At 50.3% G+C, this 17,251-nt stretch overlaps 6 protein-coding genes across 6 annotated transcripts; 3 read left to right on the forward strand and 3 right to left on the reverse strand.

Annotated features, from left to right (window-relative positions):
* Positions 1 to 83: 83 nt before the first annotated feature.
* VTN00DRAFT_8355 (uncharacterized protein) lies at positions 84 to 1,072 on the reverse strand (the record flags this gene model as incomplete). The annotated part of the gene is made up of 3 exons (XM_069435200.1): positions 84 to 637; positions 770 to 902; positions 995 to 1,072. 3 exons carry the CDS (start codon positions 1,070 to 1,072, stop codon positions 84 to 86), a joined length of 765 nt encoding a protein of 254 aa, XP_069286621.1.
* Positions 1,073 to 4,104: 3,032 nt separating this feature from the next.
* Positions 4,105 to 6,360, reverse strand: VTN00DRAFT_8356 (uncharacterized protein; the record flags this gene model as incomplete). Its single annotated transcript, XM_069435201.1, has 1 exon — positions 4,105 to 6,360. One exon carries the CDS (start codon positions 6,358 to 6,360, stop codon positions 4,105 to 4,107), a length of 2,256 nt encoding a protein of 751 aa, XP_069286622.1.
* A 1,412-nt stretch (positions 6,361 to 7,772) lies between these two features.
* Positions 7,773 to 9,286, forward strand: VTN00DRAFT_8357 (uncharacterized protein; the record flags this gene model as incomplete). Its single annotated transcript, XM_069435202.1, has 3 exons — positions 7,773 to 7,844; positions 7,924 to 8,542; positions 8,598 to 9,286. 3 exons carry the CDS (start codon positions 7,773 to 7,775, stop codon positions 9,284 to 9,286), a joined length of 1,380 nt encoding a protein of 459 aa, XP_069286623.1.
* Positions 9,287 to 9,839: 553 nt separating this feature from the next.
* VTN00DRAFT_8358 (uncharacterized protein) lies at positions 9,840 to 11,460 on the reverse strand (the record flags this gene model as incomplete). Its single annotated transcript, XM_069435203.1, has 4 exons — positions 9,840 to 9,962; positions 10,051 to 10,781; positions 11,000 to 11,113; positions 11,202 to 11,460. 4 exons carry the CDS (start codon positions 11,458 to 11,460, stop codon positions 9,840 to 9,842), a joined length of 1,227 nt encoding a protein of 408 aa, XP_069286624.1.
* Positions 11,461 to 13,301: 1,841 nt separating this feature from the next.
* Positions 13,302 to 13,745, forward strand: VTN00DRAFT_8359 (uncharacterized protein; the record flags this gene model as incomplete). Its single annotated transcript, XM_069435204.1, has 1 exon — positions 13,302 to 13,745. One exon carries the CDS (start codon positions 13,302 to 13,304, stop codon positions 13,743 to 13,745), a length of 444 nt encoding a protein of 147 aa, XP_069286625.1.
* A 1,061-nt stretch (positions 13,746 to 14,806) lies between these two features.
* On the forward strand, positions 14,807 to 15,490 carry VTN00DRAFT_8360 (uncharacterized protein; the record flags this gene model as incomplete). Its single annotated transcript, XM_069435206.1, has 1 exon — positions 14,807 to 15,490. The coding sequence occupies one exon, from the start codon at positions 14,807 to 14,809 to the stop codon at positions 15,488 to 15,490; it is 684 nt and encodes a 227-aa protein (XP_069286626.1).
* Positions 15,491 to 17,251: the final 1,761 nt, after the last annotated feature.

Below are 17,251 nucleotides of genomic sequence, written 5' to 3' on the forward strand. Positions count from 1 at the left end.
ACCTACTCTCTCTCTCTCTCTCTCTCTCTCTCTCTCTCTCTCACCACAACTCACTCCAGCATCCATTCCCTCTTCATCTCATCTTACAGGTTAAAAGCCAGCGCCACAAACGCAGCAAGAGACACCGCAGCCACAACGCTGGGGACGGACTGCGCCGTCGCCGCGCCCGTGAAGGGAGCGAAGGGACTGGCGCTGCTGGGCATCGGACTCGGGCTAGGGCTAAAGCTCGGGGAGGCGACAGGCGTGTTCCATCCCGCTGGGACGGGAATCTTGTCATGGTCATGGTCATGGTCATGGTCATGCTCATGGCCAGGAACCCATCCGTAACCACCGGATCCGCCGCAGGTGCACTTGCCATCACCGTCACCGCTGCCGCCGTAGTAGTGACCGCTGCGGTAGTATGGCGAGGGCGACGGCGTCGCCGCTCTGCTACTGGCGACGGCGGGGGTTGGGTAGTAGGCTCGAGCCGCCATGTTCTTGTTGTTGTGACCACCCTCCCAGCGCTTCTTGACCGGCAGGTTCGGGACGGACGGGAACTCGTGCGTGGCGCTCAGGTCGTCGTTCAGGATGGGTTCGTCGTCGCCCAGGATCGGGACGCCGACGTTGCGGCAGATGTTTTGCGCGAGGGAGATTGCCTCTGTTGATATCACCTCACCCCGAAGGGGCGGGGTGGGTTTAACGTTAGTATATCTGCTGTCTGGGAGACAAGAAAGGGACTGAGGAGGGAGATGGGATGGGATGCAAGGGGTGGGGGGGGCAAGGGACATACTCGTCTGCTCATCCTCCGAACACCCGATCTGCATCGCGTTCTTGACGCTCTCGATGAAGGGCGGGTTGTTGCAGTAGCATGCGACGTCGGTGTCGTCGCAGCCGGGCCAGTCGATGTTTTTGATGGATTCTCTCTGTTCACCCCGTTTTTTTTCTGTCAGGATTTCATGCATCTTCGAATTGATGGTTGTAATGTATGTATGGATTGGATTGGATTGAAACGTACCGCACACCTCGTCACCTCATCCCACGACTGCGCGGCCGCTAGGCCGGCGACGGCGAGAACGGCGAGGAAGTGCTTCATTTTTTTTTTGCTCTTTGCTTGCTTGCTGATAGATATAGCTGATATGATTTCTCTGCCTTCAGGTGGAAAAGGGTCTCTCTCTTCTCTGTTCAATCTCTTGTGTATTTATATCTTTATAATATAGAAAAGAGGTATATCAAGAAACTATGGTATTATGAAAATATGGAAGAAGGAACTTCAATTGCGTGCGCATATAAATAGACATATATCTCCCCCTCCCTCACCCCCCCCCCCCTTCTCTCCCTATCTATCAATCAGCATATCAGTGGACTGTATGTACAATGTACATCCCGATACTCGACCCAGCAACGTCCCGTGCGTGATCGGTATGTGAATCTCTTACGATTGGTGTGGCGGCCGCGCGGCAGCCCCATTGATATATATACTCCGTATATAAATAACCCGGTGTTTCGAGTTGGAATGTGCGCATCGAGGTTTGTGGAGTAGGTACTTTTAAGCTTTGAGCGTGTGTTTTGGTTTGCTTGTTGAAGGGAGTTCCATCCCAGGCGTTTGGGGGGGGGGGTGTGTCTGCGAGACACGGAATGGGTCGAATCGGTGGGATAAAGGGATGAAGGGATGTATGACGATCCGACGATCTGTCGCTCCTGGTATGGCATCCAGGCTTTTTCTGCAAGGTTCGCTGCTGTACCTGCATATTCAAATAAGAGGGGGAAAAGAAATAAAAACAGTTCCTGTTGCGAAAAAGAAAGGCCCTGTTTTTTGTTTTCTTTTTGGTGTGGGTGTTGTTGGTTGAGATTGATGTGCTTCCGGACGTTGGAAGACTAGGTAGATAGTATGTACACGCATTTCCATCTATGTAATTGGTTTGACTTCGAAGCACATTGATATTGGTTTTATTTATTTCACTTTAGGCTAATAGAATGAAAGCGACAAGGGGAAAAAAATGATCAGGTTCACTGTCTCACATATATAGTCTGTACAGTACAGTACAGCATGTACTTCAGGTATTCATTCTCCTCACCACACGACTGGATTGCACGTTACTAGGCCATATTTTTTTTGCTCGAGTCGAGCATCTAACCTAATTTTTTTATTCTCTTTCCCAACTCGAATGAGCGAGGGGCTTGTGTCCAAAGAAAGAAAGGTCTTAGTATTGTATCATTTGCCATCATGTTTTGTTTGTTTCGGGCTGGGGAATGGGAATCTGATATGTCGACTCCGACTCAGACATGCAGGGACAGGATAGGACAAACGCGATGGATTTGATAGTTGTAGTGCGGAGTGAGCGACAACTATGTCTCATCGTTGAAATATGGAAGCAAGACTGTCATCCTGTACCATGTCAGTAGTAACAGTTGGATATCCATCCGTGGAAGGGAGGTTTAACTGCCAGGAAAAGGGATACTGATACGTAGATGGGATCAGCAAGTGGTACAGTACCTTTACGTATATCGTAGATGTAAACAATTTCAAACAGTTCTTACAATAAGAATTTATCATTCACGTCTATACATATAGTACACCGTATTGAAGCATCTTTGCCATTATGTTTGATGTGATTGAGTTCTTCTTCTATGTCAAGAAGGAGGATGGTTTGAAAGGGGCTATGCTGAGCTGTCTTCTCGGTAAGATTTATTTCTAGTTTTGCAACACTTCAGTTTCTGAAAAGAAAAAAAATTATGCACTTTTGTCAGCGGTGTTTTAGGTCTTGCCTAGGAAGCTTTATACTTGTTGCTACGTCTACATGTAGATGTAGAGATGTATATGTATATCAAATCTATGACCTGTAACGGCGGACCTAAGACTTCTTAGGCAGAGGCTCGTTGGGTTTATCTTGAGGACAGAAAGCAAGAGAAAGAGATGACTAGGCCGTTACTAGCAATGTTGCTATCAGGATTGCTATTTGAGTTGACCACGGGGTCCTAATCCCCATGATTAAGGAGCGTCTTATATACATGCTGAGTTCTGCCCAGAAATACCTATCCGGTGGATCATGACTATAGATAGATCGAAGGATTCCGATGGATCGAAGGATTCCGATGGATCGAAGGATTCAGATGGATCAAAGGATTCCGATGGATTGAAGGATTCAGATGGATCGAAGGATTCCCCCCTTGTCTGTTCTGCTCATGGTCTCCAGGCTCTGCTGTAACATGACCCTACCTTTTCGGCAATTTTTCCTGTACGAAGGCTTGTCGGTCACTTTCGCGTACATTTTCCTAGAGACGACTCCCGGTAAGCAATTTGACTATATATATATATAGACAGCAGCTCCGAGTTGTATTAGTTGAAAAATGTACGCAAAGGAAGTCACATGCAACAGTTAGTGGGCACCTCTAGAAGACACATCCGGAAAACATATATATACTGGTATCAGGATCAGGGATCAGGTTTTTTTTAGTCTTGGAAAAAAAAAAGTTCTGGCGATGAGGGGACCCAGTGGATTGAAAAACATTGTTCGCCAATATGGCACCTGATGGAAGTACCCATCATAAAATATTGAGCGGAGCGACGATTGTGTCATGATGATCATGGTAACCGAATAGTGCCGTGGATACGAGGATGTCCGAACCTCAAACGTTTGGGTTCATAATTCCTGCGCGCTATGATAGTAGCATCCACCGCCGGATGGGTGTAGCGAATCGATGTGGGAAACGCGCTTCCGCTTCAGATACGGACAGAAGTCTTCTAGTACAGAGGCCTCGAAGCGACGTGCAGGTATTATCGACTAGTTTTGTATTAGATCACATGATTATAGCAGGACCTATGATACACCACGTTCGACCCAACTGACCACCGTCATAATATGTCCATTGAGAAAGAGAAAAGGAGAGAAAAAGGACTCTATAACAGACTCTATAGACGAAGAAAGGAAAAAGAAAGGAAAAGAGATGTCGTCGACAGAAGATAAGAGAGGTGTCCGGGGTATCAATCACATCACCCATGATGACAACAGGCAAAGGAAAAAAAAAAAGGGAGGGAACGCAGCCGCTGAATGTAGTGAAACCAAATCCATGTGACCTAAATGGCTATTCACAGGAAAAGGAAAATAATAAAAAATTTTTTTTTTTTCACTTGTGAAAGGCATGATGCTTCACACTCCGTAACGATTCGACGAACCCATGCTCTAACTTGGGAAGGGGACTCCTCGACCTGCTAGCGGGTCCCTCTTCAGCCTCCCCGAGAAGCTGTCCTTTGCCCGCCATGACAGATCGTCGCATCTTCTCCTCCCTCACCGCAGCACGTCGAGCTTCTCTCAGGGACTCGATCCGGTTTTGACCGACGCGGTACCGCCGTGTGAAGGATTCATCCATTAGAGTATTCGCATCCAGCAGCTTCTTCGGGACGGTCTGGATGATCTGGAAAACTTCCATGGGATCGGAGACAGCGAGGATCTCTCTTTCGCTCGCCTTGAAGATCGCCAGAGCGACACGGAAGAATGTCTTCGGGCCTTCATAGAAGAAGACGTCCCAGACGCGTAGAGTGGTCTCCAGTGGCAGGCTGCCGATGAAAATAGACATCAACCAGTTAGTCAGGCCAAGCGTGATGTCCGGCAGCCTTGCTCGGACAGTAAGGGCCGGCGGCCTGGATCTGCCCTGCGTTGGGCCCGTGCTGGTGATCTTGGTGTAGATTGCCGGTAATGATTCCTTCATCAGAACCATGAGAATCCAGAGGTCAACGTTGGCACCTTCAAGGCTGATCTCGTGGGTGCCGGGCAGGTATTCACTGGTGATAATATGAAGCATCCAAAAAGCCTTCTCCTCGGGAAGAAAGAGAAGAAGCATACCGGTGATGAAATTAAGCGACTGCGTGTAGCCGATCTTCGGATTGTGAAGGGAAAAGGCATAGAGGACACGACGGAGTGACTGGATCATCTGGGTTTCCAGAACGGCAGATCCATAGTTCGGGTTGCTGCTACCAGCGCTACCACCCTTGCTCTCGGAGTTGGCCGGCATCTCGGGCTTGAAATGGATATTATCAGGGAAAGTACGATGGAGATCGCGTTCGATGTGCTCCTTATCGTCGTTGGTCGGGGATTCCATAGCTTCCTGAACAAGCCGATCATAGTGCCCAGGATGCTGGTGCAGGCAGTCCAAGCCTCCTGCGTAGAAAAACCAGGCAGAGCCGCGATATTCGGACGGGATGCCCTTCCGTATAAAGCGTTTCATCTTGGAAGATTTAGGGGGAAACGTTGTGGGTTCCGACGTAGGCAAGCCGCTCTCTTTCAGGAGTTCGGCCCACTTCAGTTTTCGATGTTCCACATACATGTTATATGGTCCACTCCAGGTATGATACTGTTCGAGGGTAACATAATGGGTAGCTTTCCGAAATCCATAGCGATCACGCCCATCCTTCCCGTCTAACAGTGGCGGGGGGACGATACCGGGTATAATCACTTTCTCCTCTGGCTGAGGACTTTTCGGAGAACAGGGTGACTGGGCCGGCGGTTGGGGATCCGACTGCTTTTGTGCATCTGGCAATGCGGCCAACATGGCCTCCAGTATTCTGGCCGACCGTCTTCGAAACTCCTCGCCGACATCTGGCGTCTGAGGTTCCTCCTCTTCTTCCTCCTCCGGCACGTCGCCAAACCCATCGTCCATGTACATGTCAATGGCGTCCTCCACGCTCATACCGTCATCCTTTTCCTGTCGGTCGTCCGGCGCGTCAGGCGACAGGTCCGTGATGGAGCTGGTTTTGGTCAAAATACTGCTGCGTTCGGTTCCACTGGCATGCTCGATACTCGAACTCGATGTCATGGCAGAGTTCACACTGGTCCGGGTTGGATCGTCATCCGGAGAGACATGAGGAGGTAATCGCGCCAGACCGAGACCCTGGGGGCTGGTGTCCATCTCATGATGTTCACTGACATGGGGCAGCGGGCGTCTGCTATTGAGCTTCGACGCTGAACTGGAGATTCGAAGCCCATGCCGACCCGGTGAGCTCTTGTGATGAAGCGGCGGTTCAGAGTCTCTGTATGTTGACCGTTGTGGGCTCTGATCTGGTGAGTGGCAGGGAAAGGTAGGAGTTCGGAAAGGAGCGTGTCTGGGGAAGGACGGTTCGACCGCGGAGTGAATCGCGGGGGACCCCGGAGGCAGGAAGAGTTCAATATCCCGCGGCTGGCCCGACTGCACCCGTGGGGATCTGGGTGGCTGTTGGTAGCGGGAAGAGCGAGGCGAGCGATGTTCGACGGGGGACCGGACGGGCGAAGCAGTCCGGCTATGATCGAGATGCAGGGGAGGAAGGTCTCTGTGATGGGGTCGGACCCCGGGGACACCTTCGTCGGCCCTGGGGGCGTAAAATCGTGTTTCTCCATTCTGTGTGACCATGGCCACTCGATATGATCCAGTTCTCGCTGGACATTTGTCTTAAATGGGAGGACCTCGAGACAAAACAGAGACGCAGAAGACGGCGGATGGCTATGATCCACGAGGCAATACGGTCTTCTGGACAGAGAAGCAAACGGGGAAAGGAGGGAGACCGGAGTCTGCTGATCAAGGATAGGTGATAGAGTGACGGGGATAGCGGGCTGAAAGCGAGCGAAAAGAACGAACGGAAGAGGCAGAGAGCACCCACGTAGGACACACTGCCAGCGAATCTCAAAATCCTGCCAGAGGTCAATTGAAGACTCTATGCCCGAAAATGAGGGCGACGGCGGTGCCAGCTGGGGCCATGGTGAAGTGTTCAGGATGATTGTTTGCACGGAGAACGGGGGAAAGATTGGAAGTGCTGGAGTCCCGGGCCGCGGGAGGCGATCGCCCTAGCCGCGTGGGGCTTAGCGTGTATCCATGACCGGGCGTGACGCAGAAAAACCGGCCAACGCCGAATGGGCGCGGGCGAGCGAAACACGGTACGGTATGCGGGCGTTCAAGCCACACGGTTCGCCTTCCAAGGTTAGAGAAGCGCCGGTGACGGTGTATCGACGGTACGCGCCCTTACGTCGCACACAAGCTTTGCCAGCGCAGCCAGCTTCCAGCCGTTCTCGCTGACAGAACAGAGGAATTCCGTACCATCCATGATACGGATCTGAGACTCGGCTCCGTACCAGACGGACCGACCAGCAACGGTTCGTTAGGGCTCGTCGCGGACAGCATCCGACTCGGGCTGAGCGTCTAAGCACGGTGGACCGCTGATCGCTCCAGGAGTCACGGAGACGCTTCCGACGAGTCGTTCGTTTCGACTTTCAACCTGCTGTTGGAGACTAAGAGATCCTGCAGGCACTGGCCACGGCGCGCTCCTCCGGTCGGTTGGTTGGGGCACACGTGCCGGATGCTCTGTAGGAGGACCCGGGACCGTCTATCATATTTGATCAGCGTAGTTGGATGCTAAAAGAATAGGGAAAAAAAATAGATAGATAAAAAAAGGAGGCAGGTCACCAGTCTGGAGAAACGAAGGCTGTAGCGATCCTGATCGTCAGGGCTCCTGCGACACAGGTTCTAGCGCGCGCGTCGGCTCTGGGGCAAGGTGAACAGAAAACCTCCACCGGAATCCACCGCGTTCCAATCTAGACCACGCGGCCGTCCCCATAACTTACCACTCTGAAGCACGCCAGGGCAGGTACCGCCGGCTTCTCCACGCCGAGCTCCGAAACATCCATCCCAGTCCTTCGCTATACGCTTTCCCACCCATGCCCTCGCTCCCCGTGGTGTCCTTCGTTCTTCGGTAACGACCTCTTCGTTGATTTCCTTCTTGTCTCTCTTTTGGTCTCGTCCACAGGCTATGCTTTTCCATCTCTGCCACCATGACCGTCGTCTCCTTCGCTGATTCCAGGAAGCCTGCTCCCAGCCGTGTCCGGAACAGCAGCTGGGCAGATGTACGTCGCGTCGCACCGACGCCCCCTCGCGTGTCTGCTTTGGCCACCTCGGATACTGACTATTGTGCTTTTGATCCAGGGTCTTCGAGGAATCGCCTCTGTCTTCGTCGTCTCCAGCCACGTAACCCTGTGCTTTGCTCGATACGTTGTCCCTCCTTCCTTTGGCGAGACGGGCCAGATCGCTCTGTTCCAGCGTCCGTTCTTTCGTTTGGTAGGCCAGGGCCAGGCGTTCGTGGCCATCTTCTTCGTGCTCCTGGGATATGTGAACTCGTTGAAGGCCGTGCAGCTGGCACGTGCCGGTGCTGTGACTGATGCTCTCAGCTCGTTGGCCAGCAGTGCCTTCAGACGGACGGGTCGACTGGTCTTTCCAGCTGCTGCGGTCACAGTAATTGCTTGGTTCTTTTGCCAACTGGGTGCTTTCCAGCTAGCGCTCAAGACGGATGCTTACTGGCTGCGGGCCACGAGTCCACGGCCGAGTCCGTCCTGGCCTGTCGCGATTTCAGATCTCGTTCGCCAGCTGATCTCCACTTGGTTCTATGGTGATAATGCGTATGATCAACCGCAATGGGCGCTGCTACCTCTTTTCAAGGGCTCGTTGTATGTCTTCATGACCCTGCTGGCAACGGTCAACAGCACCCCCAAATTCCGGCTCCTCGCGGAGGCTATACTGTACATGTGGAGTTGGGCAATTGGAGACGGTAGGAGCTATGTTAGCAAATCAATGATCGCAGAATTGACGTGTGATGACCCCAGGTCTTATCGGATTGAACGTGTTCGCGGGCATGATCATGGCCGAATTATCCGTCCCCAATCCGCCGGAACCCAGGTCGTTTCTGGCTCGAGTCCTGCCATATCCGTTTGCTGTTTTGGGGCTCTACCTGTGTTCGTTCCCAGACCAATATTATGAGCAGGTGGCATGGTCGAGGCAACTATGGCAGATCGGTCTCGTAATATTTCCGCAGAATGTCAGCATGGGACGGTTCTTCGCGGGCCTGGGGGCGCAGATCCTCTGTTTTTCCGTTCTTTACTCGCCGTCCATGCGCCGTGCCCTTTCCAACCGCTATCTGCTCTGGCTAGGCGGCATCAGTTTCCCGCTCTATCTCCTCCACGGTCCGTTGATGCGGTCTGTGATGACGTACTTGCTGTTTGGGCGTGCTGCACTCACCTTCCAGCCGGCAACCCTCGAGGACGGGACGCCTGACCCGGAGTCACTCATCCCGGTCCCGAGCTTTCTTACACTTTGGCTACTTTTACCAATTTTCTTTACATTCCTGCTGGTCGTCGTCAAATGGTGGTCCGTCAGGGTCGAACCGTACTTTGGAACTGCGACCAACCAGTTGGAGAACTTTGCCCGTTCATGGGGTAAGGGGGGTCTGTCAGGCTCCCCGATGCAGAACGGCAGTCTTTTACCTACTGCTGTTGCGAGGAAGCAGGCGTTGTAGAGTGAGAAACTTTTTTTTTCTTGTTGGGAATTAGGCCAACATAGAGGCGCGTGTGGTTTTATACTCTGGGGTTCTTGTTGACGTTCAAAACTAGACTTGACGGGATTATAGTACATGCGCTGACTTGTGGCGCAGACACAAAACAGTCGGGGCCTAGCACGGTGGTCGGGCGCCTGGTTCGGTTTCTTTTGACTTTGAGTAGTTCTGTTTTCTTCTTTTCGTCCGGCTTTTCATCATTCTTTTGGCGTTTGAGCACGGGATCTGGCGGTTACTTCGATGTGTACATATACCCATACCGCCTGAGGGCGTTTCGAGACTAATTGGCGTTACTCTTAATGAATATTCTGGAACGGAATGATTGCCTTCTGCAAGCTTTTTCACGTGCGATTTTGTCAATAGGACAGATCTTATCTGATTGTCGAATGAGGAGTGTCTACCTAAGACTACGGATTGCTGGTAATGTTTCTTTTGACTGCTGTGGTAGAATATTGGTCGTACCAGACTAACCAGGAGAGGTTATATATATATATGCTCATGGAAAACATACCTTCAATCACGCGTCCTTTTGCAGGCTTTCCACACCGTCCCTCCAAGTCAGCTTGATATCCATATTCTTCTGCCGGATGAACCACGCATTCACGACCTCCCATTCCGTGTCTGGATCGCTCAGTTTGATCTTGAGAAATGTTAGCCAGTCAAGGAAAAAAAAAACAAAACACAGCTCAGTTCTGATAGATAGAATGAACATAATTAGGTAGACAGACCTCATACCGCCCCACCAACCCCGGCGCAACCTTATACATCTCCAGCAGACTGATATTCTTCCTAATACATGTCCTCGGCCCGGCCCCGAACGTCATCGTCGCGCTGACCATCCTCCTCTTCCTCTCCCGGAACGCGGTCTCACTCTTGTTTTTCTGTCGTAGCCATCGTTCGGGAATGAATGAATCTACGTCCCATGGTCCGAAGATTGTAGTGTCCCGGTGGATTATCCAGGGGTTGGCGCCGACGATGGTCCCCGCTGTTAGGTAGGGTCCGTTGGGACCGGGGAGTTGAAGCCCGCTGGCTGGGACGATCCGTTCGAGAAGGAGTCCTACGGCGGGATGGATACGGAGGGACTCTTTGGTGACGGCGTCGAGGTACGGTAGGGATTGGGATTCTTTCCACGAGATGATCGGGTAGGTCGGGAATCTGCCTGCGGCGCGGGCGGTGTCGAGTTCGGGAGTTCTTGGTATACGGGGGTTTTGAGGGTGTGGTAGATGATGGAGCGGAGGGAGATCGCCGTGGTGTCGGATCGGGCATTGATGTTGGAGACGGTGTAGGAGAAGATCTGCGAGGGGGGTTACGATGGAGGCGGAGAGGAAGTGGGAGAGGAAGTTTCGATGTTTTGATTTTCCTGTTTCTGCGGGGGTTGGGGTTGATGGGGGTTTATCTGAGGAGATGCTGGAGGATTGGGATGATAGTCGTTCATTCAGACGGTCCCGCGCGAAGTGGGCTACGGGGGTCGTGGAGGTGCGTTGGAAGAGTTGGCGCAGGGGGTTCTTGTTCAAGAGGTTCGAGCCAGGGCATTTGGCCGATTTAGATATATGTCAACACTCCGGATGAGTCAATTGTTAGCTCGTTTTATCTTCCTGGCGGGGAAACATGCAGATATAGCAGATCGGGACTTAAATGGTAGAAAGTGAGCAGGATAGAATTGGTAGACAGGACTACCTGTCTTGCCGTTATAGTCCATTCCTTTCTCGATATCTGCAATGATCCCCTCCACGTCGTACCCCTGGTCCAGGAACCCGAGTCGTCGGATTTCGCCGATTACGTCGAAGGCATCTGTAGATAACCTTTAGTTCTCTAGAAAATCGCCTTACCCATATCTTTTACACAGCACTCATACAAAGAGAGTAGATGGCAGACATACAGTACTGCAACCAAGCTGCAACATCACACACCCTCCCTGGCACGACAAACTCCTCATCCAACCGCTCAAAGAACTTCCGGATCGTGTTGTCCACGAACGGCTCGAACTCGGTCGGCGTGCTCATCGAGTACGTCGCGGACACGGGCCGCTTGACGGCCGCGCGGAAGTCCTCATCTAAAGCGGTGAACAGCGTCACGGTCGGTTTGCCGCCGGAGAGCTGTTGCTGGACGCGGTAGGTCCCAGTCGGACGCGTCACCATGTTTCTTGTGCAAATTGTACAGAGTGATATCCGGTCGTCCCCTGGCGACATCGACGAAGCGCCACAGGTTGGTCAGTTTTGCGAGGAAGGGACCCGGATGGAGCGCGCGCCGGGGGTGAAGTAGTTTCGCATGAAGTGGAGGATGAGGAGCAAGGGGAGGTGCTAGTAGAGAAGCTGTAGAAGGGGGAAAATGACGGTGAGGGTTATCATTGTTTGGATGGATGGGTGAGGATGCTGTAGAGAGATGAAACAGAAGGATAATCTCGTTATTTATTCATAAACCGGACGGGCATGATGTGTTCAAGGAGAGAAATGATGAGAAGCTGTCTGTTGACCCTTATCATATTGCCATAAATTAGATTTAAAAATGTACTGACCGACCGGGTCATTATCCGGACTCACTTGTTCGTCTCACATCTGCACACTTCCAACTTTTGTACTGTATCTCTTATAAGCAGCCCGATGTGGGATTTATTCATCCCTGGAGAGGTCCCTCATGCATTAGCTATTACCCCTCCATTATCCATTGATACCTCTTATAAATAACGCCCTTCGGGGATTCGCGGTGTAGGGAAACCGAAAACAAGAGGACCTCGACCTCACAGTTATAGCCTCGGCGGAAGTTTCTTCTGCAACACAAGAAACTTCCGCCGAGGCCATAACTGTGTACATGCGGAGAAAGAATTAGCTTGGTCGGATGCCGGATCTACCCCTTGGCTGGGTATGTTGGATGTGTTGTTAGCAGAGCTTCCATTTTGGATGTGCAACTTGAGCTGTCACGGATCTTCACTAGGGTTTTGCGGGGCCCCGGATATGCGTGCCGAGCGGTCGTGGTGGTCGGTGTGAAAGGTCTGGCGAAAGTCTGCAGCTTCCGGGTTCAGACTTGAGCACAGAAAAGGAACAAGACCTTGAATATAATATTCAAAAGGCTAGGGCTATCTATTTATCCATTAGCAGCAGACCTTCAACATCAGAGAATCCATCAGCAATTATTTGGGTAGGTAGGTACAGTTGTTGGTATTCGGCATATCTGATTCGGTTGGTCAGGACCACTCTGGGATGAAATCACAAAACTGAGAGGTACTAACAGATCAAGATCTTCTGATTTTCTTCCCCTCAGCCAGTGGCACTTCCTCCGTCACTTTACAAAGAAATTGGGAAATCATACGTTTTCCGATCTTCCAATTGACAAATGCAGGCGCAAAGACCATCAAATGGGGATATTTTATGCAATTAGTAAAATGCAGCAAGTTATCAAACGCGAGAGATACGGAATGTACTTTATGTAAAGATGTACGGTTGGACTATTCTATGAGTCTCGATCTTTGGATACTCTGCCATTGCTCTTGAGATCAACGAGTATATTGCAGGGTACATTTTCAGCTTTTGCTAGACCCCGTCTAGACTTTCGAGATTTCCGAGACTTCTCCATGATTCAAGGGAATCTGTTGCAATTGAACGTACGTCTAGACCGAGGGCCAAAGAGAAGGACGGGAAAGGAGAATTGGAAGGAAAGGTCTACCTGCGTACTGCGGCTCCATGCCAGGCATTATTCCACTGCCTTAATCGACAAGACATGAAACATCGCAGAGGTTTTTTTTTTCTTGGAGCGTTGAACATCAAATGGCCACATTCAACGTCGATGTTATGGATACTCCCTGAGCCTCCCATAGCTGGATGGACTGTTTTAGACCCCACTAAACTATACCCAGTCTGCCACTAGTTACGCCTATACAACACTGTAATACGACACTCCAAAAACAAGCATCGACGACAACGTCGGCAGACTCTTGGACTTTCTTGACTCGGAGGGACTGGCTGACAATACCCTCATCATCTACATGTCCGACCAAGGTTTCTTCCTTGGGGAGCATGGTTGGTTTGACAAGCGGTTCATGTACGAGGAGTCCTTCCAGATGCCATTCCTGATCCGGTACCCCAAAGAAATCAAGCCTGGCACCGTGTCCGACGACATCATCTGTAACGTTGATTTTGCGCCCCTTTTCCTTGAATACGCTGGACTAAGACAGCCAACATATATGCAAGGGGTCTCATTCCGCCGCCTACTTCAGGGAAAGAAGCCCGAGAACTGGCAGCAAGTCGCACACCATCGCTACTGGATGCACAGGGACATTATCCACGAAGCGTATGCCCACTACGGCGTCAGGGATCAGAGGTACAAGCTGATCTACTGGTACAATGAGGGGTTTGGTATAGAAGGGACCAGAGACGGCGGACAGGACAACGAGTGGGAATTGTTCGATTGCCAGGAAAATCAACCTTAATAGTATACGTGAGAATTTGATAGCGATAAAGTCAGATAAAACTCTTCTCGAGAATAACTACCTCCATACCTCGTCTCTTCAAGAAATACTGACTGGATATCTGAAGTACATGACCTTTCCGTTCTGGTTGTAATATTATCACTATTACCCAGATCTCTACTTAACACAAATTATATGAGCTTTCCTTGACAGAATCCCAAGAACCGGACCATAAAGGTACTTTTCTGGTCTGCAGGATCAGGTCAGGCTTTTAGAACGATTTGCTAATGTCAAGGTCTTCGATGTTTGCTTAAATCGACAGGGGCGCCTTGGTTGTTTTCAAAACATTATGTCGGGAGCCCTTGTTCACCCGAGCCGGGCTCACCTATATATCCCCTCTACAAGTCAGCCTGCTTCTGCTTCCCTCATCATCACCATCAACATGTCTTACTCCTTTATACCGAGACATTATTAGTACAGACAATTCACCGCTAATAATCCTTGCTTATCTGGTCCTCGCATTAGCGAGTAATTGATGCTGTACAGTTAAGTACATTTGTTGTACGACTATGAATGATACCCCTTTTCCATTTTCATGTTGCTAAATGATCTATCTAGGATTCATCTTGTGATCTTGAATGGTTAATGTCAATCGCAGATCCAGCCCAATGCAGAAGGTGGGGAACATCTTGTTTAGTGGCTGAAGCGGAGCATTTGTTGCCAATTGGCCCAGTTATATCTCTATCTGCACGTATGTACACTGCGGAGTCTGCTAACCATCAGAACAGCAAATCCATGGTTCATCAGCAAATACCAAGCAGGATATTACTACTTGATCTGGGACTACAGTACTCACTCAGGTACCGGGCCATAAAATGATGGGAATTGAAACTGCGTGCATCTCGGTACCCCATTTCCCTTTCCTTCGGCTTCCCACCGAGCTTCGTCAGGAGGTCTACCGGCACTTGTTCCTGATATATCCACACACACGGGCAAGACTTCTCCAGGCCTATGATAGCCATCTGCCCGCTGGACTGAGACTGCACACAAAACCCCACTTCGAGATATATATACACCCACCAATGAACACCCATGTCAATGACTACAGGCCAGGTCCCACCTACCGCTCACCCGAGGAACAGGAACGCCTCCGAGAGCATCGCTACCCATGCAGTACGTTCCTGGCTATCTTCTCCACCTGCAAGGCGCTGTACGCGGACGCGATGCCCCTGTTCTACTCGGAGACATTCTTCTCGACGAGCGAGATATGGCAGATGGGGAGTTTCCTACGGGCTATCGGTCCCAAAAGACAGAAGCACGTTCGCAGGATCGGCTTCCAGTACGCCAGCCCCTCCCTGAACGAGGAATGTTCCAGCGCGTGGGACATGCAGTATCTGGTGAGCGCGCTGGTCCGCTGCGAGAGGGTTGAGGTGGTCGAGATCGTCGTGCTGGGCTATCTCATCGAGGACAGCATCCTGGTCTGGTATAGTCAGTATGAAGATCGGGACGATGGCAAAATTCCCGGTGCCTTTTCGGGAATCGAAGAGCTTGAGCGGCTGAGGTGGCTGGGTACGCTCCGGATGGTGGGCAACTGGGAGAAGATGCTCAAGTACCCAGCTGACGCGAGATGGTTCAAGGCCTTTGCAGAAGGCAAGAAGCCGGCTGGCAAGGGGGAGGAGACGGGACATCGGCCTCGAGTCGTGTTTGAAGAGCCCGTAGGGACCAGGGACCGTTTTCCGTCACTGTGTGTTCCTGATTCTGGTTAAATGAGAATTTGGACAGGTACTGCAAAACATTTGTTTTTATCTCTTTATCACTGTGTAATTGTTTTCATGGGCCTGGGAATTGATACTTGGGAAATGTTGGTTTTTTACATAGTCAGACATTTTTCGGCATCGTCTCATCTTTTTATATACACCATACATTCCATCACTACCACTCGTCTAGACTCTCCAGCAGAGCACATTCGAATATATGATCTAAATAGCTCTCAAAGTCCAAGGAGGATTCATGCTAACTTGTACCCTTGCTAGTATGCATTGACTGCCACCATCTCCATCTCCTGCCAGCAGGATAAGTGGCATGATGTTCTTCGCCAGGCTTTTCAAATTCTAGAGTCTGTTGAGGTTCAATGGGACAGAATTGCTGCATCCTCACGAAGCGTTTCCCATGGGTTCTCTCTAATCATAAGGACAGCTGTATTCGTGCTGTTGCTTCAGAGCATGAGACAGATGTGGATTAGTAATTGATATATACTTCCTGACTCTCCATTCCTGATCTGGTCTTCACAATCCAATATCAGGTTCCCATCCCCGTGACAACACGGTGTTTGGTATCTGCGTAGCTCTGTAACTGCTCTTTTGCAGTATCCCATTCCGCCTTGACACGATTAGCAATCTAACTTAAAGCAAAACTTGGTACCTTGCCCCTGATGAATTCCGCTTCAGCAGAACAGTTGCAACTGGCAAAAAAGTATACAGGAGTCAGTAATACAGGAGATAGGTATACAAAAAGTAAGCAGGTTTACATTGAAAGAAATTGGATAATGGCTGTCCAGCTCTTCACTGGGATAATTGTGAGCTGTTAGACAACCTCTTCCCAAGAAGTACAGATACGCAATCAGTACTTAGACCTATGCCGGCTAATAGCTCTCTATGTCAGTTTGGTTTCCGTGCCCTGAAGGGACAGGATCAGTCCGTACCTTTTCTGGGTCCAGCCCCGGCTGCTGTGTGAGAGACAGCGATGTTAGCCACTACACCATACCGGATGGGCTTGTTAAGTGATGAACTGCTCTTTTTTTTTCCTCTTTTCATTAGGTACTATCCGCTGGGACATGATCTCTGTAGGATGCAAAAAATGTGTGGTTCCAGAATCTATAGTTCTCTAGCTCAAGAGTATCAACTGTCGTGATATCTTTTGCCCAACCAGCTTTGAAGTTTTCAGACTGGAGCATCGAGAATCATCATCTCGAGGACCCGAGCACAAGATCACTCGATTTTCAGGGAGATGTGCTTTGCACCTGGAGATGCTTGAAATCTAACAATTTCTAATGCTCTCAGGTAGCATGGTCTGATCAAGCACAAGATAGATCCATTTTATCTCGTTGCCCTTCTCCTTAGGAGGGACCGGTACAATGATGATGTTGCCTTTGTCCAGGACCCCTTCACCATTACAGTGCAGGGTAAGTCCTGAAATTTTATCTGTTGGCCCGGGTTTAAAATGATGAAAAAAAAGCTCGGAATATAGGTATACCTCAGCACAATGGATTGACTGATCTAGATGTGTAGGCACTCTATTAATCAACTTCTTGTTATCTTAGGTTATACACTCTATAAAATGAGGAAAAACAGGTCTAGAGTAGATTATACTGGCATGTTCCGTTCTATTCATCAGTAGCTGTTTAGACAAAACACGGCATCTCAAGAAAGCATAGCAAATAAACCTCTGGATTCGACGGACCAACTGTTCTAGTGTCTCTGAGGATTCTTGCCGTAAGTTGAGGTTCTGTGCAACGATATGCTCCTCTG

The sequence above is a fragment of the Thermoascus crustaceus genome, assembly GCF_041956765.1.
Source record: "Thermoascus crustaceus strain CBS 181.67 unplaced genomic scaffold VTN00scaffold_5, whole genome shotgun sequence".
NCBI lineage: Eukaryota > Fungi > Ascomycota > Eurotiomycetes > Eurotiales > Thermoascaceae > Thermoascus > Thermoascus crustaceus.